This window comes from Anomaloglossus baeobatrachus, unplaced genomic scaffold (assembly GCF_048569485.1).
Source record: "Anomaloglossus baeobatrachus isolate aAnoBae1 unplaced genomic scaffold, aAnoBae1.hap1 Scaffold_397, whole genome shotgun sequence".
Taxonomy (NCBI): domain Eukaryota; kingdom Metazoa; phylum Chordata; class Amphibia; order Anura; family Aromobatidae; genus Anomaloglossus; species Anomaloglossus baeobatrachus.
Window position 1 is genome coordinate 199,603 of NW_027443307.1, and position 23,076 is coordinate 222,678.

General features: G+C 51.9%; 1 protein-coding gene across 2 annotated transcripts in view; it reads right to left on the reverse strand.

Annotated features, from left to right (window-relative positions):
- Nucleotides 1-7,906: 7,906 nt before the first annotated feature.
- Nucleotides 7,907-23,076, reverse strand: part of LOC142276364 (large ribosomal subunit protein uL1) — a 43,898-nt gene continuing 28,728 nt past the window's right edge. For both annotated transcript variants that reach the window (XM_075332603.1, XM_075332604.1), the window contains one exon: nucleotides 7,907-8,114. In XM_075332603.1, the coding sequence (XP_075188718.1) occupies nucleotides 7,944-8,114 (171 nt within the window). In that variant the 3' untranslated portion in view covers nucleotides 7,907-7,943. The remainder of the gene's footprint in view (nucleotides 8,115-23,076) is intronic.

Genomic DNA, 23,076 nt, shown 5'->3' on the forward strand with positions numbered 1-23,076 from the left:
GGAGAGGAGGGGGGGGCGGGCCCTGGGCGTTCCTGACTAAGAGCGGGAAGCCTGCTTCCCTCTGTGCCTAGTGAGAGGGCTGGAGCATGTAAATCAGGCTCCAGCCCTCGTCGCTGCTGCGAAACAGCGTCTCTCCCCTACCCTGATTGACAGGGTGGGGGCGGGAACGAAGCGGAGCTAGGCCGCAAAAGCCGGGGACTGGATTTATAAACGCCGCCGCCGTAAAAGCGCGGTCGGCGTGTCCCCGGCGCACTACAAGTCACAGCAGCGCCGCCGGTCCAGTGGGGGTCGGCGCTGCGTTCCCACAACACAAAAGTCCCCCAGTAAACTGCAGGAACACCAACTCAATCGTTACGGTCCCCGGCGCACTACAACACCCAGCCAGCCCGGAGTGTGTCTGTGCCTGCCGGGGACACAGAGTACCTGTATGATGCAGGGCCTTGTCCCTGATTGTACTCCTGCTCCGTATCCATCAGGTGCTATGGGTCTGTGGATGGAGCCCGGCGTCAGAGCTTAGAAGCCGGCAGGATCCCACTTCCACAGAGCCCTACAAGGGGATGTGGAAGGAAAACAGCATGTGGGGCTCCAGCCCCTGTACCAGCAATAGGTACCTCAACCTTACAACACCATCCACGGGTGAGAAGGGAGCATGCTGGGGGCCCTATATGGGCCCTCTTTTCTTCCATCCGAAATAGTCAGCAGCTACTGCTGACTAAAATCTGTGGAGCCATGCATGGATGTCTGACCTCCTTCGCACAAAGCTTGAAAACTGGAGAACCCGTGATACCACGGGGGGGTATAGCCAGAAGGGGAGGGGCCTTGCACTTTTTAGTGTAGTGCTTTGTGTGGCCTCCGGAGGGCAGTAGCTATACCCCAATCGTCTGGGTCTCCCAATAGAGCGCTGAAGAAAACTGGTTTAAACAAATTCACTCCGAGTAACATCGGAGAACTGAAAACCGTTCAACATGAACAACATGTGTACCCGCAAACAAACCAAAAATCCCGAAGGACAACAGGGCGGGTGCTGGGTCTCCCAATAAGAGCTAGAAGAAAAGGAATTTACGGTAAGTAACAAAATTCCCTTCTTCGGCGCTCTATTGGGAGACCCAGACGATTGGGACGTCCAAAAGCTGTCCCAGGGTGGGTAAAGAAATACCTCATGTTAGAGCTGCAAGACAGCCCTCCCCTACGGGGAGGCAACTGCCGCCTGCAGGACTCTTCTACCTAGGCTGGCGTCCGCCGAAGCATAGGTATGCACCTGATAATGTTTGGTGAAAGTGTGCAGACTCGACCAGGTAGCTGCCTGGCACACCTGTTGAGCCGTACCCTGGTGTCGCAATGCCCAGGACGCACCCACGGCTCTGGTAGAATGGGCCTTTAGCCCTGATGGAACCTGAAGCCCCGCAGAACGGTAGGCTTCAAGAATTGGTTCTTTGATCCATCGAGCCAGGGTGGCCTTAGAAGCCTGCGACCCCTTGCGCTTACCAGCGACAAGGACAAAAAGTGCATCCGAACGGCGCAGGGGCGCTGTGCGGGAAATGTAGATTCTGAGTGCTCTCACCAGATCTAACAAATGTAAATCCTTCTCATACCGATGAACTGCATGAGGACAAAACGAAGGCAAAAAGATATCCTGATTAAGATGAAAAGAGGATACCACCTTCGGGAGAAACTCCTGAATGGGGCGCAGCACTACCTTGTCCTGGTGGAAGACCAGGAAGGGAGCCTTGGAAGACAACGCTGCTAGCTCAGACACTCTCCGAAGAGATGTGATCGCTACCAGAAAAGCCACTTTCTGTGATAGTCTAGAAAGTGAAACCTCCTTCAGAGGCTCGAAGGGCGGCTTCTGGAGGGCAACTAGTACCCTGTTCAGATCCCATGGATCTAACGGCCGCTTGTACGGGGGAACTATATGGCAAACCCCCTGTAGGAACGTGCGCACCTTAGGAAGTCGTACTAGACGCTTCTGAAAAAAGACGGATAGCGCCGAGACTTGCCCTTTAAGGGAGCCGAGCGACAAACCTTTTTCTAACCCAGATTGGAGGAAAGAAAGAAGGGTAGGTAATGCAAATGGCCAGGGAGACACTCTCTGAGCAGAGCACCAGGATAAGAATATCCTCCACGTTCTGTGGTAGATCTTAGCAGACGTGGGCTTCCTAGCCTGTCTCATGGTGGCAACGACCCCTTGGGATAAGCCTGAAGACGCTAGGATCCAGGACTCAATGGCCACGCAGTCAGGTTGAGGGCCGCAGAATTCCGATGGAAAAACGGCCCTTGGGACAGTAAGTCTGGTCGGTCTGGTAGTGCCCACGGTTGGCCGACCGTGAGATGCCACAGATCCGGATACCACGCCCTCCTCGGCCAGTCTGGAGCGACTAGTATGACGCGGCTGCATTCGGATCTGATCTTGCGTAGCACTCTGGGCAAGAGTGCCAGAGGTGGAAACACATAAGGGAGCCGGAACTGCGACCAATCTTGCACTAGGGCGTCTGCCGCCAGCGCTCTTTGATCGCGAGACCGTGCCATGAATGTTGGGACCTTGTTGTTGTGCCGGGACGCCATTAGATCGACGTCCGGCCTTCCCCATCGGTGACAGATTTCCTGAAACACGTCCGGGTGAAGGGACCATTCCCCTGCGTCCATGCCCTGGCGACTGAGGAAGTCTGCTTCCCAGTTTTCTACGCCGGGGATGTGAACTGCGGATATGGTGGAGGCCGTGGCTTCCACCCACATCATAATGCGCCGGACTTCCTGGAAGGCTTGCCGACTGCGAGTCCCTCCTTGGTGATTGATGTATGCCACCGCTGTGGAGTTGTCCGATTGAATTCGGATCTGCTTCCCTTCCAGCCACTGCTGGAAGGCTAGTAGGGCAAGAAACACTGCTCTGATTTCCAGAACATTGATCTGAAGGCTGGACTCCTGCTGAGTCCACGTACCCTGAGCCCTGTGGTGGAGAAACACTGCTCCCCACCCTGACAGACTCGCGTCTGTCGTGACCACCGCCCAGGACGGTGGTAGGAAGGATCTTCCCTGTGATAACGAGGTGGAAAGGAGCCACCACTGCAGAGAGTCCTTGGCCGTCCGGGAAAGGGAGACTTTCCTGTCCAGGGATGTCGACTTCCCGTCCCATTGGCGGAGAATGTCCCATTGAAGTGGACGCAGATGAAACTGCGCAAACGGAACCGCCTCTATTGCCGCCACCATCTTCCCGAGGAAGTGCATGAGGCGTCTTAAGGAGTGCGACTGACCTTGAAGGAGAGCCTGCACCCCTGTCTGTAGTGACCGCTGCTTGCTCAGCGGAAGCTTCACTATCGCTGAGAGAGTATGAAACTCCATGCCAAGATACGTTAGTGATTGGGTCGGTGACAGATTTGACTTTGGGAAGTTGATGATCCACCCGAACGCCTGGAGAGTCTCCAGTGCAAAATTCAGGCTGAGTTGGCATGCCTCCTGAGAGGGTGCCTTGACCAGTAGATCGTCCAAGTAAGGGATCACAGAGTGTCCGTGAGAGTGCAAGACTGCTACCACTGCTGCCATGATCTTGGTGAACACCCGGGGGGCTGTCGCCAGACCAAATGGCAGAGCCACGAACTGAAGATGTTCGTCTCCTATCACGAAGCGCAGAAAGCGTTGGTGCTCCGTAGCAATCGGCACGTGGAGATAAGCATCTTTGATGTCTATTGATGCTAGGAAATCTCCTTGGGACATTGAGGCAATGACTGAGCGGAGGGATTCCATCCGGAACCGCCTGGCGTTCACATGCTTGTTGAGCAGTTTTAGGTCCAGAACGGGACGGAAGGAGCCGTCCTTTTTTGGAACCACAAAGAGATTGGAGTAAAATCCTCGCCCCTGTTCCAGAGGGGGAACAGTGATCACGACTCCTTCTGCTCTTAGAGAGTCCACCGCCTGCAGCAGGGCATCTGCTCGGTTGGGGTGTGGGGAGGTTCTGAAGAACCGAAGTGGAGGCCGAGAACTGAACTCGATTCTGTACCCGCGAGACAAAATGTCTGTTACCCACCGGTCTTTGACCTGTGACAGCCAAATGTCGCAAAAGCGGGAGAGCCTGCCACCGACCGAGGATGCGGAGGGAGGAGGCCGAAAGTCATGAGGTAGCCGCCTTGGAAGCGGTTCCTCCATTTGCTTTCCTGGGGCGTGAGTGAGCCCGCCAGGAATCTGAGCTCCCTTGTCCTTTCTGAGTCCCTTTGGACGAGGAGAATTGGGGTTTGCCCGAGCCTCGAAAGGACCGAAACCTCGACTGCCACTTTTTCTGTTGAGGTTTACTTGCTCTGGGCTGTGGCAAGGAAGAGTCCTTACCCTTGGACTGTTTTATGATTTCAGCCAATGGCTCACCAAACAGTCTGTCCCTAGATAATGGCAAGCTGGTTAAGCATTTTTTGGAACCAGCATCTGCTTTCCAGTCCTTTAACCATAAGGCTCTGCGCAAAACCACAGAATTGGCGGCCGCCATAGAGGTACGGCTCGTAGATTCTAGGACAGCATTGATAGCATAGGTCGCAAACGCAGACATTTGCGAGGTTAGGGACGCCACCTGCGGCACTGCTGGATGCATGATAGCATCCACCTGTGCTAAACCAGCTGAAATAGCTTGTAGTGCCCACACGGCCGCGAATGCTGGAGCAAAGGACGCGCCGATAGCTTCATAGACAGATTTCAACCAAAGGTCCATCTGTCTGTCGTTGGCATCTTTAAGTGAAGCGCCATCCTCTACTGCGACTATGGATCTAGCCGCAAGCTTGGAAATTGGGGGATCCACCTTTGGGCACTGGGTCCAGCGTTTGGCCACTTCAGCGGGAAAAGGATAACTGGTATCCTTAGAACGCTTAGAGAAACGCTTGTCTGGATGAGCGTCGTGCTTCTGGATTGATTCTCTGAAGTCAGAGTGGTCCAAAAAAGCACTTAATTTACGCTTGGGATACAGGAAATGGAACTTCTCCTGCTGTGCAGCTGCCTCCTCTGCAGAAGGGGCTGGGGGAGAAATATCCAACAGCCTATTAATCGCCGATATAAGGTCATTAACCATGGCGTCACCATCAGGGGCATCCAGATTGAGAGGGGCCTCAGGATTAGAATCCTGATCACCGTCCTCAGTCTCATCACAGAGAGATTCTTCTCGCTGAGACCCTGAGCAGTGTGATGACGTCGAGGGTCTTTCCCAGCGAGCTCGCTTAGGCTGCCTGGGACTGTCATCTGAGTCAGAGACTTCAGCTTGTGATGCTTGAGACCCCCTTGAAGTACGGACTAGTTCCAACTGAGGGGGACCAGAGAGCATAGCCACAGCGGTGTCCATGGTCTGAGGAACTGGCCTGGCCTGCAAGGTCTCCAGGATTTTTGTCATAGCCTCAGACATTTTATCAGCAAACACTGCAAAGTCTGTCCCCGTCACCGGGGCAGGGTTCACAGGCGTCTCTGCCTGGGCTACCACCACCATAGGCTCTGGCTGACGAAGTGCCACTGGGACTGAACATTGCACACAATGTGGATCATTGGAGCCTGCCGGTAGATCAGCCCCACATGCAGTACAAACAGTGTACACAGCCCGTGCCTTGGCAGCCTTGCGTTTTGCGGATGACATGTTGCTGCCTCCTCAGAGCAGTACAGGGTGTCCAGCCAAGAAGCGACCTTACAGTGCAACTATATATATATATGGTACCAAGAAAAAAGTACACTAATATATCACTGAGGCACTAGTGGGGCCAGCACTACTGTGCAGCTTACCGCCCGCTTAGGAGCGGTGTGTGGTCGCCAGAAATCCCTCTAGTCTGGGTCTCCCAGAGCCTGCTGCCTCTCCCCAGCCAGATCGCATGTGTAATGGCTGCCGGCGTCCTTGTGGAGAGGGGGGGCGGGCCCTGGGCGTACACCGACGAAGAGCGGGAAGTCTGCTTCCCCTTGTGCCTAGTGAGAGGGCTGGAGCATGTAAATAAGGCTCCAGCCCTCGGCGCTGCCATTGAGCAGCGTCTCTCCCCTACCCTGATTGACAGGGTGGGGGCGGGAACGAAGCGGCGCTAGGCCGCAGAAGCCGGGGGCTAAAGTTAAAAGCGCCGCCGCCGTAAAAGCGCGGTCGGCGCAAAGCCCCCGGCGCACCACAAGTCGCAGCTGCGCCGCCGCTCCAGGAGCGGTCGGCGCAGTAGTTCCCAACACACAACGTCACTCAGCAAAGCTGCAGTGACCTAACCCCCAGCGTACAGCGCCACTGTCCCCGGCGCACTACAACGCTCAGCAAGCCCTGAGCGTGTCCGTGCCTGCTGGGGACACAGAGTACCTGAAAGTTGCAGGGCCTTGTCCCTGAACGGCACTCCCGCTCCCAATCCAGCAGGTTCTATGGGTCTGTGGATGGAGCCCGGCCCCAGGGCTTGGGGGCCGGCAAGATCCCACTTCCACAGAGCCCTCCAGGGGATGTGGAAGGAAAACAGCATGTGGGCTCCAGCCTCTGTACCAGCAATAGGTACCTCAACCTTACAAGCACCAACCGCGGGTGAGAAGGGAGCATGCTGGGGGCCCTATATGGGCCCTCTTTTCTTCCATCCGATAGAGCCAGCAGCTACTGCTGACTACAAACAGTGGAGCTATGCGTGGATGTCTGACCTCCTTCGCACAAAGCCGAAAACTGGTGAGCCAGTGATCCCACTGGGGGTGTATAGCCAGAAGGGGAGGGGCCTTACACTTTTTAGTGTAATTGCTTTGTGTGGCCTCCGGAGGCAGTGCTATACACCCCAATCGTCTGGGTCTCCCAATAGAGCGCCGAAGAAACATTCTGTTCTTCACTTACTGGGACAGTGACTATGGTATGGATCGTCGTGAGACCCCCCCCCCCTTATTGGATTATGCTGGACCCGGATTTGATTGTTCTTGTCAATAAATTGGTGAAAGAGGCAATATTTTGGGGAGTGTTTTTTCAAATATAAACTTTTCTGTTGTCTATTTTTTATTTCTTACTGACTGGGTTGGTGAAGTCAGGTATCTGATAGACGCGTGACATCACTAACCCCAGGGCTTGATGCCAGGTGACATTACACATCTGGCATCAACCTCATATTACCCAGTTTGCCACAGCACCAGGGAAATGGGATGAGTTGGGGCAAAACACCAGGATTGGCACGTCTAATGGATGCGACACTTCTGGGGCGGCTGCGGCCTGCTATTTTTAGGCTGGGGAGTGTCCAATAACAGTGGACCTCCCTAGTCTGAGAATATCAGACCCCAGCTGTCCGCTTTACCTTGGCTGGTGATCCAATTTGGGGGGGGGACCCCACGTTTTTCGTTTTAAATTATTTAATGTAAAATAACAGCGTGGGGTGCCCTCTGTTTTGGATTACCAGCCAAGGTGAAGCTGCCAGCTGTGGTCTGCAGGCTGCAGCAGTCTGCTTTACCATAGCTGGCTACAAAAGATGGGGGGACCTCACGTCTTTTTTTTTTTTTAATTTATTTATTTGTTGGCTAAATACAAGGCTAGGCACCCTTTAGTGCCACATAAAAGTCACTAAAGGTGCCAGCTTAGAATATGCAGGGGGGTGGATTATATATAGGTCTTACTCATCCATCTTTCCCTCTATCCATTATCTGTCTATCGATTATCTATATTTAATGCAGTTCAGCATAAAAAAACCGCAGGGACCAACCTGCGTAAAAACCGCATGCGTTTTTCCCACGGTTTGGGTGCGTTTTTTTTACCGCAGGTGCGGTAATCTTAACTCCCAGAAGTTTCTCAAGAAATGTTCTTGAGAAAAATCACTTTTCTAGTGCGCACAGAGCCTTACAAGGACTATTTTGGATTGTGCAGCAGGAACACTATCTCATAGAACGCACTGCACTGTACCAAAATACCTTGAATAACCCATTATTCGCCAGATACCGAATAGTGGCAAATATATTCGCTCACACAAGCACATTGAGGCCACAACCAGAGAAAACTTTATTGTTAGAAATTAGTACAGGCGCTGTGGTTTTCCCATGGTGCTCTTAATATAAAGAGCCCTCACATTCTGCCAATTCTTTTTCAACAAAGACACCAAAAAGTTGATTGCCAGGTGAATGTTGTAGACCAGCTCCTCCTCAGACATTTTCACATGGCCAACAGCAACAGCCAGACACAGGACCTAAAGAGAACAAAAGATTTGCTTTATTTTTGAGTGGTACCATGCTAATCTCTACATCATGATCAATAGGCACAGAGGGCATGTGCACACATAGCTAGCAGCAGACAATCTTGAAACAATGTCTTGTGGGTTGCTATTTTCCTTTTATCTGGATGGGTGAAAAACACAAACAATTGAAACTGCTTCTAAAGAAAAAGCAGCATCTCTTCCCATATTTCCTCAGAGGGAAAGCTTGCGAGTAGGGTACTCACTCCTCTTAAGGCCCAGTCACACTAAACAACTTACCAGCGATCCCAACAACGATACAACCTGATAGGGATCGCTGGTAAGTTGCTAGGAGGTCGCTGGTGAGATGTCACACTAAGCGATGCTCCGGCGATCCCACCAGCAACCTGACCTGGCAGGGATCGCTGGAGCGTTGCTACATGGGTTGCTGGTGAGCTGTCACACAGGCAGATCTCACCAGCAACCAGTGACCAGCCCCCAGCCAGCAGCGACGCACTGAAGCGATGCTGCGCTTGGTAACTAAAGTAAATATCGGGTAACCAACGTGATGTTTACCTTGGTTACCAGCGCACATCACTTAGCGCTGGCTCCCGGCACTCCTAGCCAGAGTACAATTACCCGATGTGTACTCTGCTACGTGTGCAGGCAGCAGGAGCCGGCTTCTGCGGACGCTGGTAACCACGGTAAACATCGGGTAACCAAGAAGCCATTACCTTGGTTACCCGCGTCCGCCGCTCTCAGCTGCCAGTGCCGGCTCCCTGTTCTCTGCACACCTAGCCACAGTACACATCGGGTTAATTACCCAATGTGTAGTCTGGCTATGTGTGCAGAGAGCAGGGAGCCGGCACTGACAGCTGAGAGCGGCGGACGCTCATAACGAAGGAAAGGGCTTCTTGGTTACCCGATATTTACCTTCGTTACCAGCGTCCGCAGAAGCCGGCTCCTGCTGCCTGCACATTTAGTTGTTGCTCTGTCGCTGTCACACACAGCGATCTGTGCTTCACAGCGGGACAGCAACAACTAAAAAAATGGCCCAGGACATTCAGCAACAACCAACGACCTCACAGCAGGGGCCAGGTTGTTGCTGGATGTCACACACAGCGACATCGCTAGCAACGTCACCAAAGTTGTTCCTTAGCAGCGATGTTGCCTAGTGTGACGTGGCCTTTAGTATCTGAATTGTGTTACTCTGTTGACTCATTGTCTGTATATGTCCGCTTTGTATTGTGAAATGCTGCAGATTATGTTGGCACTATTAAAATAAAAAATGATTAATGGGCTGTCTTGTTCCCCAGCCATTTAAATGATGTGGTCGCTAATAAATTGCACATTTTAAGGGTTAAACTGCCATGATCAGCACTAGCAGCTAACCTTCCAGTTGCAGAAGTTTGCTACCTGTATTAACCCCCACTCCTCCAAATGCAGACTCCACTTCTGAACTCAAAACAGGACTACTGTTAGGAGACATCCAGTTCTAGACCGTGTCATTCCTCTTGCAGAGATGCTAGTTTTCTCCACAGGAGAGAGCACAGCGTCCGTGCTCTCAGTCAGGATTCTGGGGCATCAGATTTTTGGTGTGGTCTCCTCCTGAGAACACTTGCATTTCCACAAGCATAAATTGACAAGCTGCAGCTCAGGAAGCAGCGCCACATCTCAGTTCACACTGCATGTAAGAAGCAGAGGGCAGGAGATTTCTACAAATCCTATCCACTGTGAAATGCAGCCTTTTGGAACCAGCGAAAACACACAGTCCAAAAAGCTACTAAACTGATTGTGGGAACATACCCTAAAAGGGAACTAAACATCAGGATTTTTGTATATAAGGTGCAGCCAGTGCAGTACTGGCACTATCAGGCACAGGCTGTACATACTATTAGGGGGCAGCTCGGATGTTTAGGCTTTGAAACCAAAGTTTGTTAAGTTTAAAAATTCATCTTTTTGACTGACAGTTGCACCTCTGCTGATAATATCCGGGCGTGTTATGCACATGGATCCCCCCCCCCTGTTCCTCCCTCGCTCTGGCTCTATGCAAATTTTTCTTTTCAGTAACACTGCGTCAGAGTTGGCGCCTGCGCATAGTGCCCATCTCCGGCACCATGTTTTTGAAGCCCACATTACCTAGTCTTGTGCCTGAGACAGCAGCACATGTGTCCTCGCTTCTTCAGATCTTGTCGTGACCGCGGGAGCGTGCGCGGTCACAACAGGACTGGAGAATAGCTGATCTTACTGATTAGCTGCAGCAGACTGTATCGTAGCAGACGTCTGCGGCAGCTAATCAGTAAGATCAGCTGTTCTCCAGTCCTGTTGTGACTGCGCACGCAGGAACAGGGGGGGGGATCCATGTGCATAACACGCCCGGATATTATCAGCAGAGGTGCAACTGTCAGTCAAAAGAAGGGAATTTTGTTTACTTACCGTAAATTCCTTTTCTTCTAGCTCCAATTGGGAGACCCAGACAATTGGGTGTATAGCTTCTGCCTCCGGAGGCCACACAAAGTATTACACTAAAAGTGTAAAGCCCCTCCCCTTCTGCCTATACACCCCCCGTGCCTCACGGGCTCCTCAGTTTTGGTGCAAAAGCAAGAAGGAGGAAAAGTTATAAATTGGTTTAAAGTAAATTCAGTCCGAAGGAATTTCGGAGAACTGAAACCATTCAACATGAACAACATGTGTACACAAAGAACAACAGCCCGAAAAGAACAGGGGCGGGTGCTGGGTCTCCCAATTGGAGCTAGAAGAAAAGGAATTTACGGTAAGTAAACAAAATTCCCTTCTTTGTCGCTCCATTGGGAGACCCTGACAATTGGGACGTCCAAAAGCAGTCCCTGGGTGGGTAAAATAATACCTCGTAATAGAGCCGTAAAACGGCCCTTTCCTACAGGTGGGCAACCGCCGCCTGAAGGACTTGCCTACCTAGGCTGGCATCCGCCGAAGCATAGGTATGCACCTGATAGTGTTTCGTGAAAGTGTGCAGGCTCGACCAGGTAGCCGCCTGACACACCTGCTGAGCCGTAGCCTGGTGCCGCAAAGCCCAGGACGCACCCACGGCTCTGGTAGAATGGGCTTTCAGCCCTGAGGGAACCGGAAGCCCAGAAGATCGGTAAGCTTCAAGAATTGGTTCCTTGATCCACCGAGCCAGGGTGGATTTGGAAGCTTGTGACCCTTTACGCTGGCCAGCGACAAGGACAAAGAGTGCATCCGAGCGGCGCAGGGGCGCCGTACGAGAAATGTAGAGTCTGAGTGCTCTCACCAGATCTAACGAGTGCAAATCCTTTTCACACTGATGAACTGGATGAGGACAAAAAGAGGGTAAGGAGATATCCTGATTGAGATGAAAGGGGGATACCACCTTAGGGAGAAATTCCGGAACTGGACGCAGAACCACCTTGTCCTGGTGAAACACCAGGAAAGGGGCTTTGCATGACAGCGCTGCTAGCTCAGACACTCTCCGAAGTGATGTGACTGCCACTAGGAAGGCCACTTTCTGCGAAAGGCGTGAGAGAGAAATATCACTCATTGGCTCGAAAGGTGGCTTCTGAAAAACCATCAGCACCCTGTTCAGATCCCAGGGTTCTAACGGCCGCTTGTAAGGAGGGACTATGTGACAAACCCCCTGCAGGAACGTGCGTACCTGTGGAAGTCTGGCTAGGCGCTTCTGAAAAAACACAGAGCGCTGAGACTTGTCCCTTAAGAGAGCCGAGCGACAACCCTTTTTCCAATCCGGATTGAAGGAAGGAAAGAAAAGTGGGCAAGGCAAATGGCCAGGGAGAAACACCCTGATCAGAGCACCAAGATAGGAAAATCCTCCACGTCCTGTGGTAGATCTTGGCGGACGTTGGTTTCCTAGCCTGTCTCATAGTGGCAATGACGTCTTGAGATAACCCTGAAGACGCTAGGATCCAGGACTCAATGGCCACACAGTCAGGTTGAGGGCCGCAGAATTCAGATGGAAAAACAGCCCTTGAGACAGCAAGTCTGGTCGGTCTGGTAGTGCCCACGGTTGGCCCACCGTGAGATGCCACAGATCCGGGTACCACGACCTCCTCGGCCAGTCTGGCGCGACGAGGATGGCGCGGCGGCAGTCGGACCTGATCTTGCGTAACACTCTGGGCAACAGTGCCAGAGGAGGAAACACATAAGGAAGTTGAAACTGCGACCAATCCTGAACTAAGGCGTCTGCCGCCAGAGCTCTGTGATCTAGAGACCGTGCCATGAATGTTGGGACCTTGTTGTGCCGGGACGCCATTAGGTCGACGTCCGGCATCCCCCAGCGGCAACAGATCTCCTGAAACACGTTCGGGTGAAGGGACCATTCCCCTGCGTCCATGCCCTGGCGACTGAGAAAAAGTCTGCTTCCCAGTTTTCTACGCCCGGGATGTGAACTGCGGATATGGTGGAGGCCGTGGCTTCCACCCACATCAGAATCCGCCGGACTTCCTGGAAGGCTTGCCGACTGCGTGTTCCCCCTTGGTGGTTGATCTATGCCACCGCTGTGGAGTTGTCCGACTGTATGCGGATCTGCCTGCCCTCCAGCCACGGCTGGAACGCCTTTAGGGCAAGATACACTGCCCTTATCTCCAGAACATTGATCTGAGGAGAGGACTCTGTCGGAGTCCAGGTTCCCTGAGCCCTGTGGTGGAGAAAGACCGCTCCCCACCCTGACAGGCTCGCGTCCGTCGTGACCACAGCCCATGATGGGGGAAGGAAGGATTTCCCCTTCGACAGAGAAGTGGGAAGAAGCCACCACTGAAGGGAAGCCTTGGCTGCCCGTGAAAGGGAGACGTTCCTGTCGAGGGACGTCGACTTCCTGTCCCATTTGCGGAGAATGTCCCATTGAAGTGGACGCAGATGAAACTGCGCAAAAGGAACTGCCTCCATTGCTGCTACCATCTTCCCTAGGAAGTGCATGAGGCGCCTCAGGGGGTGTGACTGGCCTTGAAGGAGAGATTGCACCCCTGTTTGTAGTGAACGCTGCTTGTCCAGCGGAAGCTTCACTATCGCTGAGAGTATGAAACTCCATGCCAAGATATGTCAGTGATTGGGCCGGTGTCAGATTTGACTTTGGAAAATTGATGATCCACCCGAAACTCTGGAGAGTCTCCAGAGCGACGTCCAGGCTGCGTTGGCATGCCACTTGAGAGGGTGCCTTGACCAGCAGATCATCTAAGTAAGGGATCACCGAGTGTCCCTGAGAGTGTAGGACTGCTACCACTGCTGCCATGACCTTGGTGAAGACCCGTGGTGCTGTCGCCAGGCCGAAAGGCAGTGCCACGAACTGAAGGTGTTCGTCCCCTATGGCGAAACGCAGGAAGCGCTGATTCTCTGGTGCAATCGGTACGTGGAGATAAGCATCTTTGATGTCGATTGATGCCAGGAAGTCTCCTTGGGACATTGAGGCGATGACGGAGCGGAGCGATTCCATCCGGAACCGCCTGGTTTTTACGTGTTTGTTGAGCAGTTTTAGGTCCAGAACAGGCTGGAAGGATCCGTCCTTTTTCGGTACCACAAACAAGTTGGAGTAAAAACCGTGATCCTGTTGCTGAAGAGGAACAGGGATCACCACTCCTTCCGCCTTCAGAGTGCACACCGCCTGAAGAAAAGCATCGGCTCTCTCGGGGGGCGGAGATGTTCTGAAAAATCGAGTCGGAGGACGAGAGCTGAACTCTATCCTGTAACCGTGGGATAGAATGTCTCTCACCCATCGGTCTTTGACCTGTGGCAGCCAGGTGTCGCAAAAGCGGGAAAGCCTGCCACCGACCGAGGATGCGGTGTGAGGAGGCCGAAAGTCATGAGGAGGCCGCCTTGGGAGCGGTTCCTCCGGCGGTCTTTTTAGGACGTGACTTAGACCGCCATGAATCGGAGTTCCTCTGATCCTTTTGAGGCCTTTTGGACGAGGAGAACTGAGACCTTCCCGCGGGCCGAAAGGACCGAAACCTCGATTGTACCTTCCGTGGTTGAGGTCTGTTTGGTTTGGACTGGGGTAAGGATGAGTCCTTTCCCTTGGATTGCTTAATGATTTCGTCCAATCGTTCACCAAACAGGCGGTCGCCAGAAAATGGCAAACCGGTTAAGAACTTTTTGGAAGCGGAGTCTGCCTTCCATTCACGTAACCACATGGCCCTGCGGACTGCCACCGAATTGGCGGATGCTACCGCCGTACGGCTCGTAGAGTCCAGGACAGCATTAATGGCGTAGGACGCAAACGCCGACGCCTGAGAGGTTAAGGACACCACCTGCGGAGCAGATGTACGTGTGACTGCATTAATCTGCGCATGACAAGCTGAGATAGCTTGGAGTGCCCATACGGCTGCGAATGCTGGAGCAAAGGACGCGCCGATAGCTTCATAGATGGATTTCAACCATAGTTCCATCTGTCTGTCAGTGGCATCTTTGAGTGAAGCCCCATCTTCCACTGCAACTATGGATCTAGCCGCCAGTCTGGAGACAGGAGGATCCACCTTAGGACACTGAGCCCAGCCCTTGACAACGTCAGGGGGGAAGGGATAACGTGTATCCTTAAGGCGCTTGGAAAAACGCTTATCTGGACAAGCTCATCTGGACAAGCTCGGTGTTTCTGGACTGCCTCTCTGAAGTCGGAGTGATCCAGAAACATACTCAATGGACGCTTGGGAGATCTGAAACGGAATTTCTCCTGCTGAGAAGCTGACTCCTCAATTGTAGGAGCTGGTGGATATCCAACACCTGATTGATGGTTGCTATAAGGTCATTCACTATGGCGTCACCATCAGGTGTATCCAGGTTGAGCGCGGTCTCAGGGTCAGAATCCTGATCTGCTACCTCCGCATCATCATCCAGAGAGTCCTCCTGCTGAGACCCTGAACAATGTGATGAAGTCGAGGGAATTTCCCAGCGACCCCGCTTAGGCGGCCTGGGACTGCGGTCCATGTCAGAGACCTCACCCTGGGACCCATGGTTCACCCCAGGAGCACTTTGCAGCTCCAAATGAGGGGGGCCTGGGGTCAATGATTGAACAGTGCCCGGGGCCTGAGTTACCGGTCTGGACTGTAAGGCTTCTAGTATCCTAGCAGACCATTTATCCATAGTCTCAGACAGTTTGTCAGCAAATACTGCAAACTCCGTCCCTGTCACCTGGACAGTGGTAGCAGGTGGTTCCACCTGGGCCACTAGTAGCAGAGGCTCCGGCTGAGTAAGTGCCACAGGGGCCGAGCATTGCACACAATGAGGGTCAGTGGAACCTGCCGGCAGTATAGCCGCACATGAGGTACAGGTTGCAAAGTAAGCCTGTGCTTTGGCACCCTTGCCATTTGCGGACGACATGCTGTTGTCTCCTCTGAGTACAATCCAGGAGGGTATATAGCCAAAAATCAACAGTGCGACCGTACAGTGTAGATGTATAGCATATAAGCATATATATATATATATATATATATATATATATATATATGTACACTCTGGCACTCAGTGGGGCCAGCACCGCAGGTGCTGCTTACCGACCGCTCAAAGCGGTTGTGTGATCACCAGCTTCCCTGCCTGGGCCTCCCAGAGCTTTCTCTCCTCTCCAGCGTCAGAAGAGCTGACAGGAATGGCTGCCGGCGTTCTGTGGGGAGGAGGGGGCCGAGGGCGTGCCCTAGAAAGTGCGGGAATCTGGAGCCCCACTGAGCTGAATGAGGGGGGAGGAGGATACAGAGTATGCTCCAGCCCTCAGCGCTGACGTTCTGTGCAGCGTCCCGCCCTTCCCCTGACTGACAGGCCTGGGGGCGGGAATAAGCGCTACTAGGCCGCAAAAGCCGGGGACTAAAGTTATAAGCGCGGCCGGCGCGGTAGTCCCCGGCGCACTAACACACCCAGCAGTGCTGCAGTGTATATGGCACCAGCGCTCCATGCGCGGTCCCCACGGGGACACAGAGTACCTCACAGTAGCAGGGCCTTGTCCCTGACGATACTCGGCTCCTGTCCAGCAGATTCCCCAGGGGCTGCGGAGGGAGCACGGCCTCAGTGCCTGGAGACCGAATAGGATCCCACTTCACCCAGAGCCCATTAAGGGATGGGGAAGGAAAACAGCATGTGGCTCCTGCCTATGTACCCGCAATGGGTACCTCAACCTTAACAGCACCGCCGACCAGAGTGGGGTGAGAAGGGAGCATGCTGGGGGCCCTATATGGGCCCTCTTTTCTTCCATCCGACATAGTCAGCAGCTGCTGCTGACTAAGATGTGGAGCTATGCGTGGATGTCAGCCTCCTTCGCACAAAGCATAAAAACTGAGGAGCCCGTGATGCACGGGGGGTGTATAGGCAGAAGGGGAGGGGCTTTACACTTTTAAGTGTAATACTTTGTGTGGCCTCCGGAGGCAGAAGCTATACACCCAATTGTCTGGGTCTCCCAATGGAGCGACAAAGAAAGGATGAATTTTTAAACTTCACAAACTTGGATTTCGCTGCCTAAACACCCGAGCTGCCCCCTAATCGTATGTACAGATTGTGCCTGTTAGTGCCAGCGCAGTACTGGCACTATGTTATGCACGAAAATCCTGATGTTTGGTTCCCTTTAAAGGGAATCTCAGCAGGTTTTTGCTATGTAATCTGAAAACAGGAAAATCAGGACTAGTGATGAGCAAACTCCTGGATATTCAAGTTTGCCAAACCGCACGGACAATCAAGTGTAGCAGACGAACTTGACCCCGGACAATCAACCCCATAAAAGTCATTGAGGAGCCCAAGTTCAGGGATGTAAAATGGTCATAGTAACGGCTAGTGGACGCCATAGACCACCTATTTAAAGGGAACCTGTCACCACTTTTTTGGACTAAACATTCTAACATGCTGTATATAAGAGCCCAGGCCGCTGTAACAACATAAAAAGCACTTTAGAATACTTACCTAACGGTCAAATAGGGCCTAATGGGCGTCTCTGTTGTCCAGTGCCGGAGCCACCTCTTTCGGCCATCTTTGTTCTCCTTTTCTAGCCGCGGTGCATGATGGGTCCGACGTCATCCACACTTGCCTGCATTCTGGTCTTAAGCAGGTGCACTTTGATCTGCCCTGAGCAGGGCATATAAAAACATTGTAGTGCGCCTGCGCAGGACTGGCCAGTATGTATGACGTAGCCGCATCATGCACACAGGCTTCAGAAAGAGGACGAAGATGGCCGAAAGGGGAGGTGCCCGCACCAGACAACGGAGATGCCCATTAGGCCCTATTCCATCGCAGAGCGACCATAAGGTAAGTGTTTTTTATGTTGTCACAGTGGCCTGGGCTCCTATATACAGCATGTTAGAATGCTGTATATAAAAGAGCTTGGTGGTGGTGGCCGCAGCTTATAGTCCAAAAAAGTGGTGACAGGTTCCCTTTAAATAGAGGGCCCTTACAGAGCCTAGATTCCCAGTTAACCCAAACAGCTAAAATAGACTAAGTTGCTCTATAGCGCAACAATTTTAAAAAGTCCCATAAGTAGTTAATCCACAGAACTGGGGAATTTCAAGCCTTAAACAGCCGAGTCTCAGAACAGCCTGTTCCTGTGGAGGAGGTGGACGAATCTGAGTAATAGTAGGAGAAAACACAGAAGCACAAATCCTCAGTAGTGTTCGTACTAAAACAGTTTCCACCTAATTCTAAGGACACACATCCGGCTTTTCTTCAGTTTGTCGTATCCGGCGCGCTCCTGTACACTGTATACAGTACAGTGGCTGCGCTGCAACTTCCTGGTCACATGCTCCGGTCACATGACCGCACGTGACCGGAGCATGTTGCACAGCCACTGTACTGTATACGCTGTACGGGAGCGCGCCGGATCCGAGAAACAGGAGAAAAGCCGGATGTGTGTCCTTAGCCTAAAGGTGCCATCCCCATTAAACCCAATTGACCCAGTTTCCACTTTTCACCATCACAGCCAAGATTTGGAAGGGTACCCTCACAGAATAACTTTTCCTGAGAGAGCCTGTCTTCCAAGTTCAGACTACAAGAGCCCAATTTTCCATTCCATTGGCATACAGCATAGCATCGAGCTGGTGGGGTGCAGTAGCTGGACATGCTAGTGACAGTCACAGCCCTTTACACTTGAAGTCGCTCACCTACGCTTCTAAATGTCTATCCTGGGAATACAAAGCATTTACTTTGAAACATTATTCAAAGCATGGACCCACTGCTTAACAAGAAAGCTGGGAATAATGGAATAAAACTTACAATTTGTGTTGGGTTTCTGCTGTCCGTACTGCAACTTCATCTCCACTATTGGCTGCTGCTGTTCGCTCCACCTTGTTGCTATATCACATGAGGTGGGGAGCATAATGGCTGAAGCAACCATTCAGCTCAGACAGGCAAGCAGAGCAGCATCAGGGTGAGAGCGCCCAATGTGCGCACAGATGGCTTACACTTTCCGCACAAGCTCTGACATGTTGGTAAATTTTGAGGAAGCTCTGCACCACCTAATTCAGCAGATGCACCAGGAAAAGGATGTGTCAAGCCACCTAAGCCCAGAGCTGTGAGGAGATTGCGTTACTCGGGAACTGACAAAGAACTGCCTGTAGCATGCAGCTTTGCTGCACTACGCAAATATGAGTGATGCAACGCTCTATGGTTTCATAGCTACACAGTAAGGCACATTGGACACTATTAAAGGGAACCCGTCATCAGAAATTTGGCTTTCAGCCTAAATGTTCCCCCCTCTGAAGCTCCTGGGCTGCATTCTAGTGAGGTTTCTATACTTTTTGTGCCCCCTTTTAAACCAAAATAAATACTTTATAAAACTGTACCTTTCGGTTTGAAAATCTTGTAAATCGTCCATGGGGGCGGGCTCTCTGGCGTCCGTTGCTGTATCTTACGCCGTCCCCCATGCTCCAAATCATCCCTCAGGACGCCGCCCACTGCGCCTGAGGTCCCGTGCACGCCGGGACACCTAGTGACGTGGTCGCAGGCACGAGAGTATGGGCGGTGCTGTGATTGCATCGCAAGTGCCCGTCCATACTCTCGTGGGCGCCCTCTCCCCTCTGTACGTCGCTCAGATCCTTTCTGCTTCTCCTGTGGTGGCCTGCTCCGCTCCTCCCATCTATTTCCTGCTGCAGGGTACGATGGGAAGGAGGTGATGTCGGGCCGGCGCAGAACGCTGGAGGCAGTGGGGAAAGGGCGGGCACGAGAGTATGGGCGGGCACTTGCGATGCACACCCCACCTATTGTCTCCTCCCCATAATCCTATAGAATGTAAGCCCGCAAGGGTAGGGCCCTCTTCCCTCTGTACTAGTCTGTCTACTGTAACTTGTATACGTATTTTGTATGTAACCCCCTTCTCATGTACAGCACCATGGAATTAATGGTGCTCTATAAATAAATAATAATAATAATAAATAAATAATAATAATCACAGCGCCGCCCATACTCATGCCTGCGACCACGTCACTAGGTGTCCCGGCGTGCACGGGACCTCTGGCGCAGTGGGCGGCGTTGTGAGGGATGATTTGGAGCATGGGGGGACGGCGTAAGATACAGCAACGGACGCCACACGGCCCGCCCCCATGGACGATTTACAAGATTTTCAAATTGAAAAAGGTACAGTTTTATAAAGTATTTGTTTTGGTTTAAAAGGGGGCACAAAAAGTATAGAAACCTTGCTAGAATGCAGCCCAGGAGCTGCAGAGGGGGAAACATTTAGGTTGAAAGCCAAATTTCTGATGACAGGTTCCCTTTAAGTGCATATATTACACCACTTCAACCCTTCCGTTTAGCATCACTCTGCAGAGCTGCGTGATGCTACAAGCAACTCATCACTTGGAGGTGAACTCACCTCAGATGCTATTTCAGCAGTGTCAACACTGGCTCTTCCAGAAAAGGAAGGAAGGACAGGAAGCTGTCACTTCCTCCATATGTCAATTACGTCCAAAGGAGGGGACAACGTAACAGTCACTGAATGGCAACACATCACATGAAAACTGCAGTCAGCACTGAAACCGTACCAGAGGCGAGTACATGTTATTGTGCAAGGAGAACACCCATGTTTGAGAAGGGGTTGTCCAAGTAGTGGATAACATTAAAGGGAACCAATCATCAGGATTTTGGTGTATAAGCTGCAGCCAGTGCAGCACTGGCACTATCATGCACAGTGTGTACATACCATTGGGGTGCAGCTCGGGTGTTTAGGCAGTGAAATTCATCTTTATAAAGTTTGAAATTTCGTGCACTTTTTGATTGACGTGTGCACCTCTGCAGATAATGTCCGGGCGGGTTATGCAGGAGTTCCCCGCCCCCCACCAGCCTGTTCCTCCCTCTCTCCTGATGTCCGGGCGGGTTATGCACGTGTTCCCCGCCCCCCCCGCGCTGCCTGTTCCTCCCTCCCTCCGGCTGAATGTAAAATGCTAATCTTCAGAAACATGGCGCCGGAGTGGGCCTCAGCGCATAGCGCTTATCTCCGGCGCCATGTTTCTGAAGCCCGCATTACACAGCTTGGTGTCTGCAGAACAGCTGATCGGAGGACGCGATCAGCTGTAGCTATGATGACGTGCCGCCTCAGGACACCGGGCCAGGACAGGAGCCTGCCAGCGACATCGGGGGTCAGGTGAGGTAAGTTCACAATGGACTCACATGACCCCGTGACGGCAGTGCTGCGAGACCCGGTCACGGTAGTGATATCGGGCGGCACTGTCTTCACGGGGTCAGGTGAATGAAATTACTAGCACCTGTGATGTCATTGCCCCAGCAGGCACGCACACATTATACACACACATACACACACTATATATATATATATATATATATACACACACACCCACACTGCTGTGTGTGCGCCCCTGCGTTGACCTGGGCTCACCTTCTCAGTTCCAGGTCACTGCAGGAAAGCACTCACAGCTGTGTGTGTGTATAATGTGTGTATGCGCGTGTGTATAATGTGTGTATGCGCGTGTGTATAATGTGTGTATGCGCGTACGCGTGTATAATGTGTGTGCGCGCGCGTGTATAATGTGTGTGCGCGCGCGTGTATAATGTGTGTGCGCGCGCGTGTATAATGTGCGTGCGCGCGCGCGTGTATAATGTGCGTGCGCGCGTGTATAATGTGCGCGCGCGTGTGTATAATGTGCGCGCGCGTGTGTATAATGTGCGTGCGCGCGCGCGTGTATAATGTGCGTGCGCGCGCGCGTGTATAATGTGTGTGCGCGCGCGTGTATAATGTGTGTGCGCGCGCGTGTATAATGTGTGTGCGCGCGCGCGCGCGCGTGTATAATGTGTGTGCGCGCGCGCGTGTATAATGTGTGTGCGCGCGCGCGCGTATAATGTGTGTGTGCGCGCGTGTATAATGTGTGTGCGCGCACGCGTGTATATTGTGTGTGCGCGCACGCGTGTATGTGTAGTGTGTGCGCGCACGCGTGTATGTGTAGTGTGCGCGCGCACGCGTGTATGTGTAGTGTGTGTGTGTATAGTATGTGTGTATAGTGTGTGTGTATAGTGTGTGTGTATAGTGTGTGTGTGTGTATAGTGTGTGTGTATAGTGTGTGTGTGTATAGTGTGTGTGTGTATAGTGTGTGTGTGTGTGTATAGTGTGTGTGTGTGTGTATAGTGTGTGTATAGTGTGTGTGTGCGCGCGTGTGTGTATAATGTGTGTGCGCGCGCGTGTGTATAATGTGTGTGTGCGCGTATAATATGTGTGTGTGTGTGTGTGCGCGCGCGCGCCTCTCTGCTGGGGCAATGACGTCACAGGTGGAAGTGAGGGGCTGCTCTCACAATCAATGGGGGACTTTTAGTTCTGCATTAAAGGGGTGGTTCACCCATTTTTTTTTTTCCCCCCAATGATCAGATGATATTGGATCCGGATTGGACGGCGCGGGACCCTAACCCAGGATTACTGCGGAGGGGGGTTTATTTCAATAAAGATGGAGTCACTAATTGTGTTGTGTTTTATTTCTAATAAAAATATTTTTCTGTGTGTTGTGTATTATTTTTTTTTTTTATCATTACTAGAAAATCATGGTGGCCATGTCTAATTTTGGCGTGACACCATGAATTTCGGGCTTAGGGCTAGCTGATAATATACAGCTAGCCCTAACTCCATTATTACCTGGCTAGCCACCCGGCATCAGGGCAGCTGGAAGAGTTGGATACAGCGCCAGAAGATGGCGCTTCTATGAAAGCGCCATTTTCTGGGGTGGCTGCGGACTGCAATTCGCAGTGGGGGTGCCCAGAAAGCATGGGCACCCTGCACTGTGGATTCCAATCCCCAGCTGCCTAGTTGTACCCGGCTGGACACCAAAATTAGGCGAAGCTCACGTCATTTTTTTATTTATTATTTCATGAAATTCATGAAATAATTAAAAAAAAAAAAAAAAAAAAAAAAAGGGCTTCTCTATATTTTTGGTTCCCAGCTGGGTACAAATAGGCAGCTGGGGGTTGGGGGCAGCCCGTACCTGCCTGCTGTACCCGGCTAGCATACAAAAATATGGCGAAGCCCACGTCATTTTTTTTTTCTTTTTTGGCAAAAAACTGCATACAGTCCGGGATGGAGTATGCTGAGGCTTGTAGTTCTGCAGCTGCTGTCTTCTCTCCTGTATACACTAGTGAATGGAGGATGCTGAGCCTTGTAGTTCTGCAGCTGCTGTCTGCTCTCATGCATACACTAGTGAATGGAGGATGCTGAGCCTTGTAGTTCTGCTCCCCCTGCCTCTCCCTCCAGCATACAGTCCTGGATAGAGCATGCTGAGCCCTGTAGTTCTGCAGCTGTATGCTCTCCTGCATACACTAGTGGAGAATGAAGAACATATTGAAGAAGGAAATTACTTCAGACCTTTTTTATTTTTTTTTTTCTTTCAACAATCTTTCTCTGATAAAAAAAAGCATAAAAACACAGAGCAAAAAACGCACCAAAACCCGGTAAAAACGCGTCTGTTGTTTGCCACGTATGGTTTTTTGGGGTTTTTTGACGCAAAAAAACGCACAAAAACACCGCTTAAATAAAACGACGCAGTGTGTGAACTTAGCCAAAATCCACACTGTTACTTGT